The sequence below is a fragment of the Rhipicephalus sanguineus genome, chromosome 2 (genome assembly GCF_013339695.2).
Source record: "Rhipicephalus sanguineus isolate Rsan-2018 chromosome 2, BIME_Rsan_1.4, whole genome shotgun sequence".
In the NCBI taxonomy this organism is placed as follows: domain Eukaryota; kingdom Metazoa; phylum Arthropoda; class Arachnida; order Ixodida; family Ixodidae; genus Rhipicephalus; species Rhipicephalus sanguineus.
The window spans coordinates 54106767-54131958 of NC_051177.1; the positions used below are offsets into that span (position 1 = coordinate 54106767).

At 46.1% G+C, this 25192-nt stretch overlaps 1 protein-coding gene across 2 annotated transcripts in view; it reads left to right on the top strand.

Moving 5' to 3' along the window:
* LOC119382966 (head-specific guanylate cyclase) overlaps positions 1-25192 on the top strand; it is a 231646-nt gene that overhangs the window by 195406 nt on the left and 11048 nt on the right. For both annotated transcript variants that reach the window (XM_037650905.2, XM_037650906.2), the window contains exons 7-8: positions 1085-1251; positions 12324-12467. In XM_037650905.2, the coding sequence (XP_037506833.1) occupies positions 1085-1251; positions 12324-12467 (311 nt within the window). The remainder of the gene's footprint in view (positions 1-1084; positions 1252-12323; positions 12468-25192) is intronic.

A 25192-nucleotide genomic window follows, 5' to 3' on the forward strand; every position in this document is an offset into this window, starting at 1 on the left:
GGGCTGTCTGTCTTACATCCTTGCCTTTTTTTCATCACGCCTCTTTCTCTTTATGCACCTCAGCAATAACTCATCGAAGTCTCTTGTCACTGTCTTTCGTTTTTTTTTTCGGACAAACATATTGACACGTAGTTTCTGTGAGCCATGGTGTGGGCTTTAAAGAAACCATATAACGTCGCAACAAGGCTGTTTCACTCACGTTTTATTGGGGCAACCCTGTGGAACTATAATGGAAGGTTGTGGCATTATGCCAAGGCCGCCGGCTCTTAGCAATTAGTAGCTGAGGAGCTATAAATCTCAACCTCTCCAACAGCAATCTATTAGGACAGAGCAGAACAGACTTTGGAGCATGGGCCGTTATTTAAAGGCTGACGGCAGCTGCATCCCATGACACGCTAAGTGCTTTCTCGCGACTACCTCTGCAGCTTCTCTAATGACCACCATTAAGCATTACTTGACCCATACGGTAATCTTTTGACGACAAGAAAGATAAAACAAATGTTACAAAGAGAGAGAGAGAGAGAAAGAAATGCAGCCAATGCATTATGCGGCTAATGACAAAATGTATAAGAAAAGCGAAAGCGACTAGCTCACGAGAAACCACTAAACGCCCAAGAAGGAAGTATCTTAACCAATCACATACAACATCTGTCGGTGAAAGTAGAGTTTGCAGGTTATTTGTTCACTAACCCCATCGATTACGCATGTGTTGCCTATAAGAAAGTTCGTGTTTTTTCCTTGCTGAATACTTTTAACAACCGCGTCACACTTTGTCTAACAGCACTTCTTTCCTTTTTAAGCAAAGCTTTCATAAGTTACAGATTCCTGTTATGGCGGCAGCGTAGTTCGCTAAAAACCCGGCGCCGTCGAGTGCGCAGAAATGCTTCGCTTGCCGCCATTTTCCCCATAGAGGAAAGGCTCCTTATTATTATTATTATTATTTTTGTATATGAACTCAGCAGGAGTGGTTTTTCGGAACGACAGTTCCCGCTAACGTAAGGAGCAGTAGTCGTACTCAGAAAAGAACATCTATTCTCGCGATACACAGCTACGCGTAAGGTCACAGTCTCGTGTCCTTGCGCAGGAGAATCAGTGGAGGCGCAGCAGCATGACCAAGTGACGCTGCTGTTCTCAGACATCGTGGGTTTCACGGCCATCTGCTCGACGGCCACCCCTATGATGGTCATCAACATGCTCAACGCCCTCTACACGCAGTTTGACCAGTTCTGTGGAGAGCTCGACGTCTACAAGGTTTGTTCTCATTGTCATAATCTCACGTCTTGTCGAGAACATTTATCAGTCTAATTTTGTTACAGTCTTCAATATACCTTTCGAGGCGATCTACTGTGACTGATACAGACCACAGCGTCCTTGCTTTAGTAGATATTGCACTAACTCTGTCGCTTTCTTTCCTCTATTCTCAACCTAATTTACATATGTTCTCACCCAATGAGTGCTCCCAGTTGTGACTCTTGCTTTTCCACGTGTGTACAGCCGTCGGCACGCTTAACTCGAACGCTCCGCCGCGTGACCTCAACCCGCTTCGACTGACCCCAGCGCCGCCAAGAATTGGACACGATATGTTGGCTGCAGCTAACGATAGATGGAGCGCGGGTAGATTTCACTAGTAAATTTCTGTTTCACTTCTGCCTGACCTGCGGGTCGAATACACTCTCTTCGCAGGTCAGTTTTCGCCACGTATCACTCGTGGCTACATTTTCACGCGCGCCCATGAAATTCGTTGCCGTATTGCTTATCTCGGCAATATAACATTGCGTGCGACAGCCCACGGGCCGAGATAAGCAATACGGCAACGTATCCTTGACATCCTTTGACGACTGTTTATGCCAGCGCCGCAAATGTACGAAGTTTGGACATACGAGGGCCTTGTGGGAGACCACGATAGTTTGTGCAGAGACCATAAAACTATGGCCACTTAGCTGAAAACAACGAAAAAAGGAGGGTAAAGGAGTAAGTTGAGCGCTCATCTTGCTACTTTCCCCTCTTTTTTTTCGTTGTTTTGCGCCAAGTGACCATATCTTTATGGTCAATACACAGTATGAACCGAGTAGCTCAACCGCAAGTACTTCCGAGCAACGATAGCTGGCTCAGGCTGCTCCGAGCCCTGCGTTGCAGACTCCTGCACGGCCCCGATACTCATGTGCCCGCTTGTGCTTGGTTCACGTGTACGTCTCCAGTTGCGGTGTCAAATACGGCACGCCGTACCTGGCCTTATCGAACACACAAATAGGAAAGCTTAACATCATGATAAGGAAGACAGCCAAGGTCACCCTGGTACTCTCCCCATTTTATGTCACCCCTGCTAGACCATCATTATAAGGTTAAAATTCCATCGTGAGAAACTGACGCCTTCTTTCAATCATTTCTTCCATGAAGATCAGATGAGTCGACTCATTTTGATGAAAAAGAAAAGGGGGGGGGGGTCGGAGGGGAGGTCACTAACAGACACGTTCTAAGGAAGAAGAAAATGACGACACATTCTTCTTCCTTGGTCCGTGTCTCTTAGTGCGCCCCATTTTTTTACACCAAAATGAGCACACACAAACTAGCCCATATGTCCGTTTTGTTTGCTAACGTACACAGACGAATCATCATCCTGCGCACATTTCCGCCGTAGCTAACAAAGAGACCATGAATTATTTAGCTCACATTGTATAACAGAGCCATTTCAATGTAAATCATTTCCCTTATTTAGTTTTACATTACGTTTTCATCAAAATAACGCAAATGTCTGTTTTATAGTAGCTTTAGAAGTACTAAGGTCAAACGCAAAGAAAAAAAAATCAATCCTGTTCTTTCTTTCTTTGTGGCATCCCTTGTTTTGAGCGTTGCTAAAAATAGAATCACTCCTTTGTGTGCGTGCGAGTAAAGGAACCACCAATGGTGTGTATCCTCATTGCATCCTCTTCTATAAATACAAAGACAGAACGAAAGAGATAAAGCAAAACAAAAGTTAAGGGGCAAAAATATATATTTAATCCGCTCACAGAGAGTGGCGTAAGCACTCCTCGCCCTTCACCGTGTAATAACCTCCTTTCCATAATACGACTCGACCAAAAAATCTGGGCACGGCCAGATCTCGAGCAACGTCGCGCAAGCGTAAGGCCGCTGCGTGCTCTGAATCCCAAAGCGCGCTTAGCGCACGTGCGCGCATACGCCGAGCGTCGGACGCCGCGCGTGCGGGAGGCGTCGCGCCTGCCACTTGGTGGAGCTCGTTTCACTCTCGCTATGCGATGTCACCCCCCTCCCCCCGCTACTTGTTATATAAGCTAAAGGCCACCCACGCGGCTCACGTCGTAGAGGCTAAAAAATATTACGAGAGGAATAAGAAAAAAAATACGAACATTGATTCGAGAAAAAACCAAGGAAACGAAGAAAATTTCCAGTAGCGCTGTAGCAGGAAATATTCTGACAGGGCTGCGGAAAAGCTTCAGGAGCGCGAGTACGGGAAGTCTTTCCAAGATCCGATTTGTAGTTGGGTGCGCTTTTCTTTTTGCCTTCTCTTATTCGGAATCGTGGGACCTTTAAGAAAGAAAATAAGGGATGAAAGAGGGTCAGCATAGCGGTTATGTTAGTCGTTGCATGCTGAGCTCCGTGAACGGGTGAGAAAGAGAGGTGAAGGGGAGAGAGGGGGATTGAGGGAATCATCCCGATCTGCCTATCTCTGTTGCTTGTTTATGGCGCCTCGCTTCCGTCGGGCGCCATTCTCCCGTCTTCTCCTCACGAGTCGATGCTTGGAATACGTGAAGGTGGTGATGCGGGAACGCGCGCGCCACCGTATACTCTGGGCATTCTTTCTCGTTCTGTATACGCAGCGCGCATCCCACAGGTATGGGTAAACATTACGAAGCTGTGGAGGCGGTGGCGTCGTCCCCAGTGGTTGCACGTCCACGCCAGCTGCCTCACAACATTTGCGATTCTCGAGCAGCCCCCTGCTGTCTGGCCCCGGCAGACGCAGTTTGCACACGCCGGCTATGCTGTATGAGCTGGGGAGACGTGCAGTTCTCTCTTGAGCGAGATCTTATACTGCGCTCTGAATCGTGCTGGAAAGGGCACTATGATTGAAAGATGACGAAGACTGTGGCGGACGCTTAGGATGTATGCAAAAACTTCCTGAAAACTAAACCTCTCAGAGCAGCGCACTGTTATAGAGTTGTTCAGAGAAGCGTATCAGCGCACGTCACTCTGAGAGAAGTAATATAAGCGGCGCTGCTTAGCTGATCGTATACTAGGCTTACTTTAATTTGGCATCTAGAGGAGTTTAGGGCGACGGGTGCAGGCAGTTATTGCAAATCTACTCATGTTAAAGTATACTTACTAAAAGATCTCATTTCATGTACACCCTTTCAAATGTTTAACCATGTGGCAAAAATCAATGAAAAGAAAGCAAGAAAAAAAAAAAACGCCGGTGCAGTTAGGACTAAGCGCACGTTAAGAAATACTGGGCTGTCTGGTTAAGCTTTGTCTAGAACTACAGCGTCTCTCACAGACACGTGGTTCCTTCGGGACGTCAAAAACCATGAAACTAAAAGCATCCGAATAAACATTTGGAACTTTTAGCGCTCCCCTTGCTTGTGTCCCTCCTACTTCTTTTTTTTTTGTGCTGTGTAACAATACTTTTATGGTTCTTTGATTAGCACCAGAGAGAAAGGTCGCTGAGATGCTACACACTCAGCTAAACTGTCCTCAATGAAAAAAACAAACAAACATGTCTTGATCTCTTGCAGTTACGTGAAAGACGACCTTACGCCCATGATTAAACGTTCCAAGTAAACGTTCTACTAATATGCACTTCGTTCCAAACAAAACTGGTATCGTCAGACATCCGCGAGGTAATCATGTTTGCGTAGCTCCAATAAGGTTGCTTTTGTCTGTTTTGTTTTTCTTTTCCCTGGGACAACAAACGCATCGCGAGCGCAGGATCAAAAAGCGCGCTGTTTACCGTCCAGACGGGCGGATAATAAAATAAAGACCTGATAGGACACCTGCTTAATGAGGGACAACGACAAAGAGACAAATAAACCCGAAGTATGGCAACCCATATTTCGAAGAAAGGAAATGAACAGCAAGGAAGACGGGCAGAGACAGGAGTTCCATGGACGAACGAGCGAAGGAACCATCCACGTTTGAGACGCGGCGTTATATTGGCGGCATGCCAGGGCATTCTCAATAACAGCGTCCAAGTGTCGACGCTGGCACGTTTCATACGCGCGTGACGCATCTGAAAAACAAGAAGGAAAGAAGGGGGAGGGCAGAAATAATTTGTCCGGTCCAGCTGTTGTGTTGTGCCGTTGGGCGATGCAAATTATGCTGAATCCCGCGCGGCCGCTCATGAATAAACCGCTATCGCATATGAGCTTCTCAATTCCTGTTTTTTTTTTCGCTTTATGAGTTAATATCTCAATGTATCGTTGGGGAGCATTAATACGAACCTAACGTACGCTTTTCAGCCGTTGCCGTTTGCTTAAGCTCGCATATATATGCAACTTTGTCCGAGTGACTGTGCGCGTTTTGCTTTGACGTTACGAAAATAATGCTTACAAGCGGGCCTTTGGGACAAACGAGTGTTATCTTTTGTTTTTGTTTTATTCTTACTACTCTTTTGAGCGAGAAACGAACCATCGCTATCGATTGAGGTACTCGAGTGCTGTTTTTGTTGGTGTTTCCATGGCTTCTTGGCAGGACGTTCACGTTTGATTTTGAGGACGGTTAAAAAAGCCGCTAGCGGTGAGCGCACACCGAGCGGGAAATGCGATTATCGCATAACGCTCGGCGTGTTCCACATTAAAGCCTATAAGCTTGTTTAGGGCGTTCAGATTCCTCAGCTAGACAGGTATAAGCTTCGTATTATTTTTTTCTTTTTCCAATGGCAGCAGCGATATCAAGTTTCTTCCAGTGGACTGAGCCAGCGTGGCTGGCATGTATAGAAAATCAAAAAGTGAACACGAAATAAAATGCTTCGACTCTTAAGCGCCGAAAGATTTCAAGTAGCTCCCTGTCAGCAGTCTGAATATGAGACATATGATGTGTTTGTTTTTTTTTTTTTGCCCGTTGAAAGAGTTCGACGATGCGTGAACCGGATATTATTATACGAACAGCTTCAGCTAGAGAACGCAGCAAGCTACATTTTGACAGTGCAGGTGCTTGTGCGACTGACGTAGGACTCTCCTTGTGGGTCCCAGTTGGTGCGATCAGTTCAGCATAGCTGGGCACACTATCGGCGTTCATTGTATACCCGGCCGATCTTCCGCTGTCAGCAATCGCGTTGCATAGTTCGCGTAGGCATTGTTATATGCTTCCCGTTTTCTTATAAACGAAAGGATCTTATAGATGCGCAAGGTACAGAACGCAGAAAGCGACGCAGAATTTACCACTAGGCGTGCAGTCAGCGTGGTATGTGCATAAGCAAACTAAACATGAACGTTTTTACGTTCCATGTAATCATAATATTCTTTTTAGCAAGTGAAGCTGCCCATCCTGACTATAAAAACTGATGCATATTTATGTTGCGCTGATAACGCCGCTTTATCGACCTATGGTAGTGTCAAATTATTCGCAATATTGCCATTTAATGATGACGCATATGCAAGACTTCAATCATTGGCGTGTGAGTTTACTCTAACGAAGCGGAATTCGACGGAAATAACAAAAATTAGTCCTGATAGTTTGGATGCGCGTGTGTGGTTCCGTACTTCAACTAGGATAACATAATCCCATACGACACTTCTTTTCTGCTCCGTGTGCTTCGGCGTTTCAGTCGCTCGCTGAACAACGGGCATCGAATGCGATAAGCAGCTCAAGAAACCAGTCATGTTTAAGCGTAATTTCGAGGCTCTCCATGGATTGGTTAGAGATGTGTGCACTCCGATTATAGTTCACCTGCTGCTGTGGCCTGCACTTCTCGCATTTCCGATTAGAAATAGCCAACTGTCTTGAAAACAGACGACGCTGGGCCGCGAGAAGACGACCAAACGTATGCAATCTCGAACTGCGGCGCATTCTCCCGACTTACAACTTCAGGCGCGAAGAATTTACTTGGTTTTACTTCCTTCCACTTCACCCACGCTTCGAGCTGTCACCCGCGACTGAATAAACGGGGCGCGCGGGCTTTGAAGGAACGGATTTTCGTTTCAGCTAGGCCGGACAGTCCAGAACCGACAGGCGCATTGTAGAGTCTGCAGACGCAAGTGCAAAGTGAACTTTCTTTTAGGCTGCATTATAAGTCTTAAGCGAAAAGAAAACAAGAAAAAAAAAAAGTTCCACTTGAAGTTCCCGCTTTTCGCGAAAAGCTATACGAGGTACGCTTCAACTTGGCGCAGTAAGCATCAAAGTCGAGAAGAAGCTCAGTGTACCAGCCGCATTTAAACACATTTTTGAGACTGTCTGTATTCGCCGCGAGATCGGGCTACAGGTGGCAGCACCGTCGCGGCGCTAGTGTGGATAGGCGGTCGTCGTTGCGTATACAAACGCACACAACCGCGCTTCGTTGTGAGCGATTTGACCAGATTTCCGGCAAACAAAATGCGTTGACTGCAGCTTTCTGGTAATATGTGCGCTCTTCATTCCCGAATTAATGCACGAAGCGCGCCGAACGTTACTATTACTTGTGAGAGAAGAGCATTCTGCCAACGAACGGGGTTGCTCGCCTTCGGCAACAGTCGGTGTTCCCGCAGTGGATGACGTTTTCTTGTTTTATTTGTACATGTTCAGCTTGTGTTCCACCTACTACGCACTGCTGTAGCGCGACTGAATTAAGCATTTACTTCTTGTTCATCTGGATACCCCCCAACAAAAAGAAAGCCCGTATTCCTGCACGATGAGTTCAAATAGCACTTTGTACACTGCGTGTTCAAACATTCATTCGCATTTCTTATTCAGTTCTCCAATGTAGGACAGTTGATAGTTTACTGAGGAAAGCTAGGTGGCTGACAGCGAGCGCTATACAGAAGTGTTTAACATGCACACGCTTGTTTTTATTCTAGTACAGTACACACAGGTGACTGTACAGCACGGAAATTTCTTCGATTAATAACTTGCACGATAGTAATGGAACAAAGGCCCGCTTATTTCACGGGACCAAAGTACGTTTTTTCACGCGAATAATGTCCGCTGCCTTCCGTAAATCTATTACAACGCAACACAAACGCTCAACATAATGTAAAGAAAAAAAGATGTGACTTCGCGTGAACTTACTACGACATAAATGTAAAGTACACCGTTTGGATTAATTTTTTACCATCGTGGCTCTTTAACGCGTACCTTAATCTAAGTACACGGGTATTTTTGTATAAATTTCGCCACGAGTTAAAATTGCGCAAGGCAACCCAGTTTTGCGATTTCCGTACATACTATTTTCTGTTCGTTTTAGGGGACAATTAAGTACCGAAGTGTCAGACGTGACTTGAGAGAAATATTTCTGTGTAGTGACACCAAGACCATACACAACGGAAACTCGTCGCGTAAGCTATAAACGACAGTCCTGACGTTATACACCTAAGCACAACTCGCAAGTGCATGAGAGCCTTTTTTTTACCACCGAGCCACTAAAAGGCTATATTCACATGAGATTTAATATTCTCATCTTTAGGACAACGCCAAGTGCACTTTGCAATACGCTTGAACAACCGAGCGGCACCTACACTGATATAACTCTCTTGAACGGAGGGTACGACGACCACACACAGCACTCTCGACAAGTGCACTCACTGATCTTATTACAGTACATATACAGAATGTGAGAAGGCCGTTAGGGAGACCCGACCTGCACCACTTATGTATCGCAGGAAGTACATATACAGCCGATCAAGGCCCAATACTTCTCTACATCGTGTTAGGCATACGTATGAGCGGTTAAAATTGCACTAACGCAACGGAACAAACCGCCTTTTGAGGACCTGCATGACGTACGCGCACATGCAAACACAACGTGGCTAGCAGACGACGCATGGAGCAATCCACACTAGGCACGGTTCAGTCAGAAGCCGCCAGGTGGCAACTCCGCTCGATCTCGCGGCCAATTGGCCGCGAGATCGACCTATAGGTGTCAACACCGTCGCCGCGTTAGTGTGGAGAGGCGGCTGGAGGCGCGTATACAAATGCACACAGCGGCGCGTCGTTGTGAGCGGTTTGAGCCGATTGTCGGCGAATAAAATACGTTGATTGCAACTTACTGGTAATATATACGATCTTCATTGTTGAATCGATGCACGAAGATCATCCAACGTTACTATTACTAGTGAGAGAAGCGCAATCTGCCGATTAAAGGGATGCTCGCCCTGGATGACAGTCTGCGCTTACGCACTATATGACGTTTTTTGTTGTTTTCTCTGTACGTGTTTAGCTTGTGTTTTGTGTACTACGCACTCAGCTCATATTCCTGTGCAATGAGTTCAATAGCACTGTTCATACGAATGCACATATATACACAGGTAAAAGTTTAGCACAGAGCTTTCATCGATTGATTACGTGCACAACAGTGATGCAACAAAGGTCTGGTTATTTTATGGAACAAGTGCCTTTTCTTTTTTTCAAACTAATAATGTCCGCTGCCTTCCACCAACTTATAACAACTCCACACAAACGCTCAAGATAATGTAAAAAGAAATGATGACGTTTTGCGTGTAATTATACGACATGAACGTAAGGCACGCCGTCGGGATTATTTTGAACATCTGGGTCCTTGCAAGCGTACAGCCTCCAGCATTTTTACTAATATCGCGCGAGCGTCGACTGCACGCAGTATCAGCGCCTTACAACGGCGATAATATGCGAGACCGGCAACAGTACGCGCAGGCGCACGAAGCAGCGCTAGCGCAGCGTCGTCTGCCACGCTGTTCCTTTCAGGACGATGCACGCCCTACCACAATGACTGTATTAGTTCCCTTGGATAAAAAAAAAAGAAAACAAAAGCGGTGTGAACAAAACCATGCGCACAACTTCAACCGTGATTTACCGATTCATGTTCTCTTGATCTTTCCTGTGATTGCAGTCAAAGAAACTGCTCAAAGCTGATGCGCAGGAAAATTTGAATAAAAAAAAGTAATACACAAGAACGATGAGTTGTCGGGAAACGTGGAAATAAAAAAAAGCAGAACGTTCGTGACGTTTCTATCTGCGATTGTGCGCACTCCGGGCGCCTTTAACAAAGAAAGGGAGTGTTTCATCCTGAAAGGAACAGCCTGGCAGACGACGCTTGCGCTAGCGCTGCTTCGTGCGCCTGCGCGTACTGCTGCCAGTCTCGCATATTATCGCCGCCCGAACCATATAGAGCGTTTTTGCCGGCGTTTCCTGGCGTTGCGTCCCTCGGCGTCGTCGCATCAACGCCGCAGAGAGGGCGGCAAACCATATGAAGAGCGTTAGCTCAGCGTCAGACAGTGTGACTGACTGTGTGACCAGAGGGAATGAACCTGACACCTCGTAAAGCAGTGTACAGTTTCCGTCAATGAACCATTAAGATATATTCCTGATTATAGCTTTTATGTCTCATTAGCAGTTCTGTGGTGCAGAAAACGAGTCACAGTGACACAAGGCCACCGAAAAGTCTATTTTTTTTTATTTGACTTGTAGCGCCAGCTATTGGCATTAAGAAGAAGCACAAACTTGTAATATATGGCCTCTGAGCTTGAATCTGCCGTACATCTTTGAGGCCACGTATTCGGCCAATACACTCATTCCTGCTAAGCCTACCGATGAACTTGAGTACGGCACTCGGAAAGACTTCAAAGATATCACGATCGCTTTGCTGTCGAAGCTTCTAGGGAACAAGCTAAGTCAAATACAAGCATCAGTTGAGTACTTAAGGGCCACACAGTGCACGGCGACGACTTATTAGATCCGAGGCGGGCGGCAGCCATTTTGGCAGCAGCGACGACGCCGTTACGTAGCGGAAGCCGCTGCCAGCCGCACGCCGATTGGTTCTGCGTCCATCGAACTGCTTCCGGCGTCGACGCTGCCGCCCGTGATGTCTGGACCGTCCAGAGGTGGACGTTTCGGCCACCGTCACCGGTAGCGTCGACGTCGAGGGACGCCGGCGTACGAAACGCCGGGAAAACGCCGGCAAAAACGCTCTATATGGTTCGGCCTTAAGGCGCTGATACTGCGTGCGGTCGACGCTCGCGCGATATTAAAAATGCTGGAGGCTGTACCTATAAATCTAAGCACATGGGTGGCTCTGCATAAACTTGGCTCCAGGTTAAAATTGCGCGCGGCAACTCCGTTTTATCACTGCCGTGTTATTTCATTGTCTGTTTTTTTTTCTTCTTTTAGGGACAGTTTGAGTACCGAAGTCTTAAACTTCACTTGATATAAATATTTCGCTGTAGCGGGACCACGACCGTACAATAAAATGACATCTTAAGCACAACTACAGCTCATCATGAACTGGAGTGCCGCTGTTATACACCTAACAACAACGCGAAAGTGCATGAGCCTCGTTTTTGTTTACCACCGAGTCGCTAAAACGCTGCATTCACACACCGTTTAATGTTCCTGTTTGGGACTATGCCAAGCGCTGTTTAGGGTGTACTTGAACCAGAAAGCGGCACCAACACTGAAATGATTCTTGCGAACGAAGGGTACGACACCAATACACAGCCCTCTCGAAAGTCACACTCACTGATCTTATTACAATGCGCATGCAGCCGAGCAAGTTCATTTTCTTCTGTACACCATGTTAGGTATACGTACGAGCAGTTAAACTCGCGCTAACATAACAAAACAAACCGCCATTTGAGAACGTGCAGGACGTACGCGCACATGCAAACACGATGTGGCTAGCAGACGACGCAGGGAGCAATCCACACTAGGCGCGCTTTAGCCAGTAGCCGCCAGGCGGCGACTCCGCTCGATCTCGCGGCCAATACAAAGCGCCTAGCTGTGTATGGACTAATGGTGAGATTCACCTGCTTCTATGACCTGTACATCTGACGTATCTATACATATAACGCCTTATTTCGGAATTATGTATCAGCGCATAAGTCACAATTTACGGGACAATGCTGCATAACGTCGACAGTCATCGAGAGACCGCTTCTACGGACATTTTATAAAATTAAGGCTATTTTTTATCGATGACTTCGAAGCTCAGCTGCGAGTCGATATTTTAGCGCTTCTTAAAACGGTCACCTTCATTAAGCGCTTGCGTACTGTGCATAACCGTAAGACTGTGGCCCCTCGCGCTTTCTTTTTACTTTTCTTTATCTGCAATAACCAAGCTACAGCAAGCCTGTGGTTTTGTGTGCGCGACGCCATGCTTCCGTTTTAGCGATGTTACTAAACCTAAAACTCCAACCATGCTCTCGCAGATCGAGACTGTCGGTGACGCATACTGCGTGGCCAGTGGCCTGCGCAAGCAAGTGCACACGCACGCGCAACAAGCCGCCTGGATGGCGCTCAAGATGATGGCGGCCGCCGGCCAGGTCCACTCGCACGACGGCAAGCCAATACAGGTACGTCGAATCACTGTTGATCTTAATTCATGCCCATCGGCATGCGAGCAGAGGGGAGGGAGAGCGGGAGGACCCCCCCCCCCTCCGCCCCCTTTATCATCTAAGGGGGTCGCCAAGTCTATCCCATACCTATATGTAGTCCGACCTGCCTCGTCATTATTTAAAGTGAAGGGTTATGACCATGCATATTTCTGACTATAATTGCGGCCGAGGACCCCTGACGTTGCCTTCCAAAAACTTTTCACTTCTTACGTGTATCCCCAGAAAGCTAAGTGACCGACAGGCCGTTGTGAGCAGCAGATCATCACTTCATTTTCATTTTTGCATTCATTTCGAAGCTAATGTTCTCTCGTACTCGACCAACGGCGGGGTGGGTTTTGAGGGTTAGTGTGTGTGCGGGTGGAGGGGGGGGGGATCTTCGGTGAAACTTGACTACCCTTAATACAGAATCATGGTATGTTCATGCCCCGTTGCCTTGCACTGGCGACACCATAAAGCATTCGATGTTAATTGATGCGGAGTCACAGCTAACTGTCAAACCGAGATTTGCTGCAGTTCACATTTTGCGTACTAACTCGTTTACCCCGAAGTCAAGGTCTGTTAATACGTGCAAGGAAAAGAAAACATGGATGAGAGCAAACTATACACAAGGACGCAGAAGACAGGGACGAGCGCAAATGACTGCGACGACGAAAAATAAAGTTAGTAGAAAGTTTGCGCTCGTTCGCGTCTTCTGCGTCCTTGTCTATAGTTTGCGCGTATCCATTCTTTCCTTGCAAGTATGAACCAACTCTCCCAGCAGCAAATTTTACTGAGCCATATGAATACGCTGTGATGGGTCTTGTAGCGATATGTTTGCACTCAAGCCGCGAGTTATAGTACACTACCAAAAGAAAAGAAATGAAAAGAAAAGAAATATACGATTAACAACAAACGTCTTGTTTACCTTCCCTCAGAAAATATAATATCGAACGAGCTTAAGAAAGGTAATGTAACTAACCGTAACTAATCGACTTGTGACTAATCATTATCGAAACCGGCGGCTGCGTGACAAGCAATGCAAATGACTCAACGCTGGAGATTTCTATCACATTTCTTCTAACCTTTCCTGTACTTATTGTATTCGTGATTGCCTTAATTCTTCTATATCCTGGACACTGGCGACCCAAGTTTACGAGCAACATGTTTTGCTAGGTGTTCGTGAGCTACACACGCAGGAAAGGTGACAGTTTATTGGTGTCCCGAAAGTGCAAAAATGCAAACTAGAAGAACAAGGAGAGGCAAGTTCAGCATTACACTTTGTTATTCGCGCCACTCATCTTATTCAGTGTCTGAAAATTTTTAGAGCGTATTTTTGCTGATATTCGCCGCTTTCGATTCCGGCACGTTAAGAAGTGATAAAGCTGACATGACAGACAGTTTGGAGGCATATTGCTTTGACTGGCTGAGATCTTATCCCCAGCGGTGTTTCTTACTTCGTACAATTAAAAAAAAAATATTTTTATTTTAGTTATAACGAAGCAGCCTCCGTTCTATACTCTGTTCCAGAAGTTCCGTGCAGCAGAGCCAAGGCTACACGACCCTCGAGCGCAGGTTGTTGCGAAGCGAGATGTAGTGCCCCATATACGTAGCCCGTTGTTTGTCCTCATGACTTTTGCAAGCGGTCTCGTCGGAGGATTTTTACTTGAAGGCTTCTCTGCGTGTTGTAGCTGTGATTTGTATGACGATTTTGTCGCATTTTCTGTATAAAACAATTTTTGTGGCTCCATGATACTGAAGAAAGAGTTCTTGCTTGTACGTGTTATAACATGCAAATGACGAAAGAAATAATGCTGTTGTGGCTCGTATGTGTTATGTTTTTACTTATAAAGTACGAAGGAATGGTACGACACTGTCTAAACTTTTATGAGTAGTCCGCACAGCCCGAGCGTCCACAGCGCCGCGGAGGACCCAGTCTTGGGTTGTGATTAGTCCCCGGTGGCAGATTTGGTCACTCCTTAGTCAAAATGGCGGCGCCTGGTTCACCTGTGCGATATCGTTCCCGGATCAGCTTTTACGACAAGGGAGCGAAGCGGCACTTCGCATGCCCATAGGCATGCGTATACGAAATCTGATGAAGCGTGATGCTTTCATATTCAATTTGGCTAGTGCGGCGCTTTCCACCGAAACATGAGCCACTGAACCCTATCCCTCAAATGTCTACGTGCAAGTATCTCGAAGACGCGCGCTTTTACGGTGCCGAGGAGAATATTTAACCGCTTTCACAATTACAGCTCATCTCACTGCGCAGTTGCACAGTGTCCCGAGACGCTCTTGCCGCTTTCGCTGCAGCGCTCGCCGCTAGCAGACGACAGGGCGCGGAAGGATACACTTAGATGTCCTCGCCCTCCTGATTGGTTGAGAAGGCCTGTAGCTTCTACAGTGCTGCACGGAACTTCTGGAACAGAGTATAGGATCTCCAATCGTTATTCCTTCGATCCACTAAATTTCAGCATAGTGCTTATACTCGCCCGACCTATCAGGTGATCCCTTTAAAAACATTAGCCTTCGGTAATGCGCCAACATTATTCCTATTTTGTTGTATACCCTGGAAAGAAAAGACAAAAATCCTTCAGGAAACATCAGAGTTCGAAGTGTTTGAATTGCAAATGAGTAGTTGGTAAAACAAGGAGATTTATTCATGCTGCGAAGCCAGACTGTGCAACAAAATGTAAACAATGTAGTGAGCTGGAAGTGTGAAAAGTAAAAAGAAAGAAGGAAAGAAGAGAAACACCAAGTGTGGGATAGTGGCAAACGCCTGCGTAAACACATAACGGCGAAAGTTAACTCAGTGTTGCGGAACGTCCCTCGTAGATAGTGTATCAAAAAAAAAGAAAGCAAACGTGCATCCTCCCTGATGGCAATACGCTAGCTAGCTAGCTAGCTAGCGAGAAAGAAAGAAAGAAAGAAAGAAAGAAAGAAAGAAAGAAAGAAAGAAAGAAAGAAAGAAAGAAAGAAAGAAAGAAAGAAAGAAAGAAAGAAAGAAAGAAAGAAAGAAAGAAAGAAAGAAAGAAAGAAAAAAAGAAAGAAAGAAAGAAAGAAAATGAGTCCGTGTTACCCTTCAACGTATAACACCACAAGCTATGCAACAATGCCATTTTTAACCAGAAATCCACGCCTATTCTTGAGAAAAATAAAGCATGGTAACATATTTCACAGAAAATGCCATATGTGCACGCAGCACTCGCAGTACACGTTTCACGCAATCCACGTGTCATTTATATGGCAGCAAAAAGTAAGCTTTGTGCCATTCCGTGCAGCACACGCAGACTGCCCCCGCCATGAAAAACACAACACTTCTCTCGCGCTGCGATTAGTCTGAAGGTGCATCACGCTGATTACGACGGCGATGCAGTGTAAGCCTTTTAATGGCTTCGTGTTCCGGAGCTCCGCTTTTCGGAACTACAGCAAAAACTCCTCCGCTTTCCTGCACGGGGAAATCACGTAGCCTTTAGGCTCTCATTCGAGCTATTTTTAATATCATTATTATTTTACCGCTATATATCTGAGACTATTGAAAGCGCTGCGCCTTGCAGTTACAACGTACACCTTTCTCGCTTCCCGCTAGGAAGTAGCAGCCAACAATGAATTCCGTGAACTTTAGAAACTTTATCGCGAAGATGTAGCCGCATTCAGAAAGCGTGGCAGAATGTAACTCTTTGAAACAACGAAGGATAATCAGTAAGGGAAACTGTGTTCGGGCTCCACGCAAAAGAGTGCAGAACGACGAATCTGGGTACTCGGTATTTCTTTTCAGTTGCAACAACGAGATGTGAAGGAGCGATAAGTTAGTTTACGTTGTAAGGCAGCAGCTATAAACATATTTCTTTCCTTTAACAGTATTCTTGAAAGGAAAAAAAAATCTTTCATTTTCAAAATGGAACAGAAGAAATATAGAAAATAGAAATAGAAGGACGGGACGAAATACACATTAACCACAAGATGAGTGCTGATTATCAAATGAGATTTATTTGATGAAAGTGCCTTCTTTATAGTGTCACATGTCACCACCATCAAGAGGCTCGACTCACGAAACCAGTATTAGCACCAATCATGAACACTATCTCGTAACAAAACCTGAATCGACGCACAGTTAACAACCGGAACAGCGCACACACAGATTGTACATACGCGCACGGCAATTGTCGAAACACACTTAAAGACACATTATCACAGTTTAACATGCAAGTGTACACATCTCGTTAGACCACTGCATTGCGCATGCTCCTCCCAATCAGCACAGAAAGCAAGATATTACGGCGACTAAAACGTGGCAGCTGGAAAAGACGATGAACCCACAGCAACCGCAAAAACGAGGCTGATCTGTCATACAGAAGATGACCAACAAGTGAAACGCAGCCCAGTCTAATTAAACCCTAAAGCTTACAGGTTGCTCATACATGGTCTTCCAAAACGTCATCTCATCTTTGGAGAGAAATAAGGAACGTTCACTAACACATTGATCGTCAGCTTTGTTGATAAAAAACGCCTCCATTATTTTTCTCTACAGTTTGTTAAAAAACTGCTTCTCTGAAATTCTGGTGCGCAACCACACCTGCGGCAGTGGTCTGCCAGGTGCCCTCCTGACTTGTTTTGCACATTCAACCTGTGCTCTCGAACCCTATCATTAAAACATCGGCCCGTTTGGCCGATGTATTTCCGTCCGCAAGTGAGCGGGATTTCATAAGCGACCTGAGACTGGCAATCAGTGAACTTGTTCCTGTGCTTCTTCTCACACAACTCGGGCACCCTGTCTAGCAGAGAACAAACTTTAGACATCGTGTCTTTCGTCCCGTCCTTCGTGCTGTTCTATATTGCAAATGTCGAACGAACTTGCCCAGACAAAGTGTCTACTTTCATTTTCCTCCGTCATCGCTATTTACTGCTGTTATCCGCCGAGGAAGTTTAGCAGGTAATGTGTCTCGCTTCTAAGCTCGAGGACGCGGGTTCGATTCCCAACCATGGCGGTCACGTGTCAATGGGACCGAATTGTAAGATTACGCTTGCACTTACATTTAGATGCCTGGTAAAATACCTCGGGTGATCAGAATTGACCAGGCGTCCAACACTACGGCGTGCCTCGTTATCATATCGAGGCTTTGACGCGTAAAACTCCAGAATTTAATGTTATTGCTTGTATTTCTGTCATTCGACACCAGTTTTCACTCATATTTAAAAACAACAAGAAAAATTTTGTAGTCAGGTTCTTATCTGTAGCAGCACTTACAGAATAGCTTCGAAAAAAACAGTTGCAGCTCTGAGGAAAGCATAAATGAAAGTTGATGATTGCAGGTGCACATTTACGTACAAGATAACACTCAATCTGTTTCATGACACTTCTAAGGCTTTCAGTTCTGGCAGATATTCATAATGGTGCCAGGAAAACCAGTTCTGGGGGGCAGCTCTTATTTTCTCCTCTTTACCGCGTTTTGGTCACGCTATGAGTTTCTTATAGCTGGTTTAACAAACAAGTAGAAACTTGCCCAACCTTCGAGCTACTTTACGTTTCTGTAATTCGCCTTTAGCTTGAAGTCCGTAGAAGTCTTTCTCTTATCGAAAATATTATACTGTAATATTTTAACAGCGATCTTGTTTAAGGCAGAAATGATGAAGACGGCATTTAACCCAAAAAACGGTTATGTGCCACGGAAGCTTGTGCGGCCTGTCAGAAAAAAGTGTCATCATCATAAACGGACAGGAATTGGGTAAATCCCACTACCTACCACTTGTCCACTACAAAGAAAGAGGGCAACAGTTAGTCCAACACTAGGGAACAGGACAGGCAACGGCGGCTGCTAGAAGACCCCGAAGCGATGAAAATCTTACGCCAACGACGAGCTGCCCGCAGATCTATGAGAGGTGCGAACGCTCGGTTTCAGCGCGAGTTTATGTCTCCCGAGTTTGGACACCCGTGTCGTGTCTGAGACTGGGTGATTTAACTCGAACCTCTGTGTGCTGGGGATCAACGTAAAAACAACCAAGCATCACCTAGCTAAAGCCTATCAACGACCTAGAAGTAACCTAGAAACAACCCTCTTCACCTAGCTAAGGCCTGAAAACAATCTAGAACGACCAGGTTATTCTTCAGAATCACCCAGTTTCTCTGTTTGAAGGCTTGAGCGGCTTAGTGTAAGTTTCGCCAATTTTTTTTTTTTTGGAAAGAAAGAAAGAAAGAAAGAAAGAAAGAAAGAAAGAAAGAAAGAAAGAAAGAAAGAAAGAAAGAAAGAAAGAAAGAAAGAAAGAAAGAAAGAAAGAAAGAAAGAAAGAAAGAAAGAAAGAAAGAAAGAAAGATCAACTAGTTCCTAGGTAGTATACTGTATTCCGTTTTTGTTTTGCACTTCATCTGTGGTTTTAAGCCAAAAATCAATGAAAAACAAGTTTTGCCTGTAAAGCGTGCACCACCGCAATTGCAGCATGCTTGAGGGGAAGCAATCTACACAAAGTGACGCCCCTTGGTCAGTGGGATGGATAAATGAATAAACTTTATATTGGTCCCTCGGAACGCGCCATGTTGGTCAGTAGAAAGCACTTGTATTTTTAACAGCGCAGCTGCTTAAGATGTGCGTAACGTGTGCTTCGTCGTAAAAAAATATCATCATCAAGAAGTGGCACGCGCTCTCTTCATTCTCTTTACAGTGCAGCTGTTTAAAGGGGTCATGAAGCACCCCTTGGGCTTGTTGAAAAAACACATCCTGTGGAAAGCTGACACGGCTATGAACTGCTCAGCCAAGTATTGCAGTCGTGCGCGCCGCGTAAAGGCTACAAGCGGAACGCGAAGTTGCTGTTTTCTCAGGCGCCCTCTTTTCAAACAGAGGCCGGTTCTCACTCTCGTCGGTGGGCGGGGCGTCTGCCCGTTGACGTCGCGATCTGCCTGTTCACGTCGCAAAAGACATAGCATCCTCACTGGACGATAGCCGACATAAATCGAGAGCGGCGTTCGGATCAGATGCGCTTCTTGCCACGGGGTGCCGCCACTTTCCGGCGCCGCACTCCTCAGTACACGGTAGCCGCACTCGCGCACGCGAATCACAGCGGGAGAGCGATCGCGTTTCATGATGCGCGCTGACGTAACTTCTATCCCCCGTGCCATCCCTCCCTGTGTAGCTTCCAGTGCGCTCGTCGGCTCGAGAAAAGAGAGAAAGCGCTAAGAACGTGCGCCAAACCCCCGTAACTCCGCTCATTCTTGACGGATTCGAAAAATTTTTACGGCAATCGATTCTGGAGGCAGGAAACTCCGATACGGAGGTCATTAGATCATTACAGTAAAACCTCGGTGATACGAATCTCGCTGTGTTACCAAAAATATTCGTATCATCCGAAATTCGTATCACCAGAAAACATGGAAAATTAGTATGCGACAAAATAAAGTTGGCATACGTTTTGATTTAGTGTTTCTCAGGGCCGCAGCGACGTCATGAACAGCTCTGAATGATTGCCAGTAAAGTTTTCAGACGTCAACGATCATACTTGCACTCGTAAATATATGGTGCATGCGCGCGTGTGTAATTAATGAACCAAATGTGTTGTGCCCCGTGAACGCGAGTAGCCCCTTCCTAATCTTACTACGCTTTTCTGCATGACACAAAAGTACTGCGGCGAATGTGACTTAAGAAGCGCTTTGCACTCGATAAATAGAGGCCAAGCTCCTACGCCAAGACCGCCTGCTTCGTCTGTTGGGGTCTTCGTCCACCTTTATTGGGACTTCATGACGGACCCGCAGCCCAAGTTTCAGTCTTGTTTCATAGATCATCTGATTACGGGGACATGGCTTGCATCGACGTGGCAGGCACGCGTTAACACAGTACAAAGACGCTGCTGCCTCGAGCACAGGAGGACGCGTCAACGTGTCGGAAAAAAAAGCGCGGCGTCAACGTCATCTGTAATCTAAACGCGAAGGCGCCTAAAGGCCTTCAAGATTCGCGCGCATGGCGCGCCCATGCGTGACTGCCACATCTTCCGCGACAGCGCGGGCAGCACCTGTTAGTACATGCGCGCTTGCGTACGTTCGTATCAAACGTTGCGGGGTGCAAATCGGTTCGCAACAAACGTGCTCCATTATATTGCAGGCTAATGGGCCTTGGCCGGGACCACAGAAAAATTCGTATCACCCCGAAATTCGTACGAGCCGTGATTGTATCACCGAGGTTTTACTGTACTTGGAAAAGTGGTTCATGACCCCTTTAATCCATCGGTAACATGTGCTCCGTCGTGCAAAACTCCTCAGGTGGGTATGCGCCACAGGAATTGGGCAAGCCCCACTACCGTGTACGGCAGGTGCGAGTGTTAAACGAAAACGAACACGGGAAAGAGAGAGAGAAAAAGAAAGAGATAGAGATATAAAATAGAGAGAGACAGAAAGTGATAGAAAGAAAGAGGAAAAGGGAGAAAAGTCACAGTTTCTCCGCAAGGGCGAAGCGATGAATGCCATAGCAACAAATAAGAATGCCGCACGGAGAACGGCAAGCAGCTCGATACTTGCAGCGCGCCGCTCAAGCGCTAGTGACGCACGAAAAGAACACACACAGGACGACACAGCTCGACACTTGCAGCGTGCTGCTCAACCACAAGGAAGGACGCTCGAAAAGAACGCATAGGTACACACAGGGCGAGTGCGAACTGACAAAAGTCACAGTTGTTACTTCTTTGTGTTTAAGCAGCACGATGAAAGTGTCGACTATGCAGAACGCCAAAGCTCTTAGATATTTCTTTATTGAAAACTGCGGCGCGTGGAGTGATCCTCCCGCGTGTCGTGCCACGCGGTGGAGTTCTGGAGGAGGCACTGCACACGCTGAAGCACATCCGAGCTCTGTATACCACCAGCGGTAAATTGTGTATATGAATGACTCACTGTTAGTTCCAAAGAACGGTTGGCAAACCGGCGCTGCGGAGCGAGGGTTCGAAGGTTCGAATGCCGATGGCGAGCTTCAGAATTTCTTTCTTCTGGTTCTGTTTTCTTTATGGCTTTTATTTATATACACATACATATACATATCCGGGACATGACGGCGACGGCGAAAACCCGCCGAGAGTGTCCATGTAATTGCTATCGCAATAATAGACAGAAATAAACAGAGTAAATACATTAAAAATAAAAAAGAGAGAAAAACGTAGACAGAGAGAGAAAGAGAAAAAGAAACAGAGAGAAGAAAGAGGAAGCGATAAATAGAGAAAGAGGAAGTCAGTAATAAAGAAATATAAAGAAACACATACAAAAAAGAGATGCAAGAAATGGAGAGAAAGAGAAAGAAAGAAAAGAAGAAAGAAATAGAAGAAAAGGGACAAAAAAGTTAACTGACGGTTACTATACTGCCTAATAGTAATTCTGAGCGCAGCTTCTTGTTGGGGCAAGGCCAACTGTGTTTGAAGTTCTGGCTTTCCGCAAGGTATCCACTACGCCTTAACTCATAATTTTTGTGAAGTAGGACAGCATCCACTACGCCATTATTCGTTTTTCTGCGGATAAGCGAGGTACCTGCTACACATCTGTTATTATGTGCACTTTGCTGATGCTGCATGTGGCTGATGACGATGAATAGTTATGGCTGAGCACTTAGCAGTGGGTGTAAACCACAGAGTCGTTGCGCAATGAGCATTGTGGGATGACTGGTTGTTATTTTACACTTCTGCCACGCTATATTGCACAAGTTAACGCGATTCCTTGTCCGACATAACGCCTGTATAGGGTCTTTTTGCAAATGACTTTCAAGCACCACTGTGGCTCTGTGCTAGAATACTCGACTGCCACGCAGAGGGCTCGGGTTCAGATCCCATTCTATCCGTGGTATCTTTTTCTCATTTAATTTTTCATGTCTATTGGCTACGCCACTGACGGCAACGGCGATGCCGCTGAACGTAGGAACTTGCGTCTAAGAGCTGCGCTCTAAAAGGAAGGCCGCCCAGGGGCGCTCTTCATTCAGGCTTGGCACCACTGTGCCAAGCTGCCAGAACTTCTCTCAGCAAGAAAATAAGAAAAGCGATGAATGAAAAGGCTGTGGTGATGACAGAGTAGGGCGAATACGACGAAGAGCATACCTACGAAAGCTAAAAGACCAAATTGATCATGTGCTCCGCGGGGGCTGTTGCACTGATGTGGTAGAGCCCGCCTTGTGCAGTGGTGTTCTGGCAGCAGTGTGGCTCTTACGGAGCCTATTGGAACTGCTTCTTATTTACCGAAGTGTAATCGCATCACGGCAGCATACACTGGCTGGCTGGCTGGCTGGCCGGCTGGCTGGCTGGCTGGCTGGCTGGCTGGCTGGCTCTCTGGCTGGCTGGCTGGCTGGATGGATGGATGGATGGATGGATGGATGGATGGATGGATGGATGGATGGATGGATGAACTTTATTATGGTCCCTCGGAACGCGCCGTAGCACGTTGCGGGCCGCTCCCACGTCGGAACCGAAGGACCCAGCCTCTGCTGCGTCGCGGGCCCGTTGGACTGTCCATAGCTGCTGTTCGAGTCCGGAGCTGGTAATAGCAGCCTCACATTTGGACGGCGTGATGACTTCGCCGCCGCGTAACGCGGCGCACCACCAGAGCATGTGTTTTAGATTGGCTATATCCGCGCATAATGAACATGCTTTAGCTGGCTGTATTTCCGTATAAATCTTGCGCAATAGCACGGCTGGACAAGAGAAAAATCACAGGGTGCATAGCACCGTCAACCAATCGTTCAACCAGACCCAGTAAGCGTAATAAATAAATAAATAAATAAATAAATAAATAAATAAATAAATAAATAAATAAATAAATAAATAAATACACGAACGCAAGTTGATGAATAAAATACAGAACGTATCTAAAGAAAACCTTTATTTATACAGCTTAATTTACTGCAAATTTAAGGTTGCTGTCTGCACTAGTTGATTATTCATACTGCCTACAAACAGCGCGATTAAATAACGCAGGGAGAGCACCTATCCCGTGTGGTCACTATGCATACCCGCGTTATTTTTAGAGCGAAGCTGTTCAGCAAATCGTTCCTTGTTCACCCCGTACCAAAAAAACTATCATCATCATAAACGGGAATGCGCCACAGAAATTGGGTAAATCCCACTACTCACTACTGGTCCACTGAAAATGAAGAAGACAACAGTTGGCCCAATAAATGGCTGCGAAGCGACGGCGGCGAGCCGAAAACCCCGAGTACGTACAAGGAGAGAATACTAGGGAACGGGAAAGACAACGGCGGCTGCGAGAAGACCCCGAAGCGATGGAAGGCTTACATCAGCGACGACGTGCTTGTAGATCTATGAGAGGTGCGAACGCTTGGTTTCAGTGCGAGGTTCTGTCTCCGGAGTATAGACATCCGTGTCGTGTCTGTGACTGTCTGTGGTTTAACTCGAACCTCGGTGCGCTGAGAATCAACGTAGAAACAACCTAGCGTCACCTAGCTAAAGCCTAGCAACGACCTAGAAGCAACCTATAAACAACCCTCATCACCTAGCTAAGGCCTATAGAAACAACCTAGCAGCAACCAGATATTAGTCTTCAGAATCGTCCAGTTTCGCTGTTTCAAGGCTCGCGCGGCTTACTGCAAGCTTCGACTGATGTTTTTTCGCACTATTTGGTCGCAGTTATATTAATGCTTCGCTTTTATATCAACGATGAGAAACAGCAGATAAACTGAGGCGAGTGCAACGTACTGCATTTCATTTTTCCGCCATCCTAATTAACCCTCGTGTATTGAGGCACGTTTTCTTTCCCAGTATTCGCCAGTCGCGGAAACTTCCGCTACATTTTGATCACAAAACAAAACGTCCCGGAATATGTCGGTCGTGCGGAGTAACCGGAAGAGCCGCCTGAACGCGCTACAAACGAAGCGTGCAGTTCCGAACTCTCTGCATTCGAGCTGCAGCAAAAACTCACGCACGCGCATAGCGTCGCCGCAATTAGCATGCTCCGGTAGAGATCCCGTCCGCTTCTTTTCCCGCGAAGTTGATCAATTATACAGACACAGAAGGAGCGACGATCTTCGTACTGCCGGTACTCCTGCTCTTCCTCTTCTTTTTTTTTCTGTGTTTCTAAGCGTTATGTTCCACCTAGGCAGCGTTATCTATACATTTGGAGGGTTAGCGCCTGTGCATGTCTGTCTGAGCGCGTTTGGCGCGGCGTTTGTTACGCGCTTTCTTTCTTTCTTTCTTTCTTTCTTTCTTTCTTTCTTTCTTTCTTTCTTTCTTTCTTTCTTTCTTTCTTTCTTTCTTTCTTTCTTTCTTTCTTTCTTTATTTATTTATTTATTTCTTTCTTTCTTTCTTTCTTTTCCCACAAGGCCGTTCAAGCACTTCTGTACTTTTTGAGCACTTCGGGCCTTCGTGAACGCCTTTGACTATTGTGTAGTGCAACCGACACATACGCGTCAGCGCATTTATTGTTCATTTCCTTCAGTCTTTCCCTATATCCTCTCTCTCTCACCTTTCTATTACCCTTTCCCCTACTCTCAGCGCAGGGTAGCCAACCGGACATGCTTCCGGTTAATGTTCCTGCTTTCTTTCTTTCTTTCTTTCTTTCTTTCTTTCTTTCTTTCTTTCTTTCTTTCTTTCTTTCTTTCTTTCTTTCTTTGCTTACTTTTTTCCGCTTTGATCGCTCGCTCACTATGCAAGCTCTATGCGCAATATCGCCCACCCCGAAGTGATAGTACATCCACAACTTTCTCGATCTTTCGTCTTCTTCCTCTTCTCTCAGCTGTTG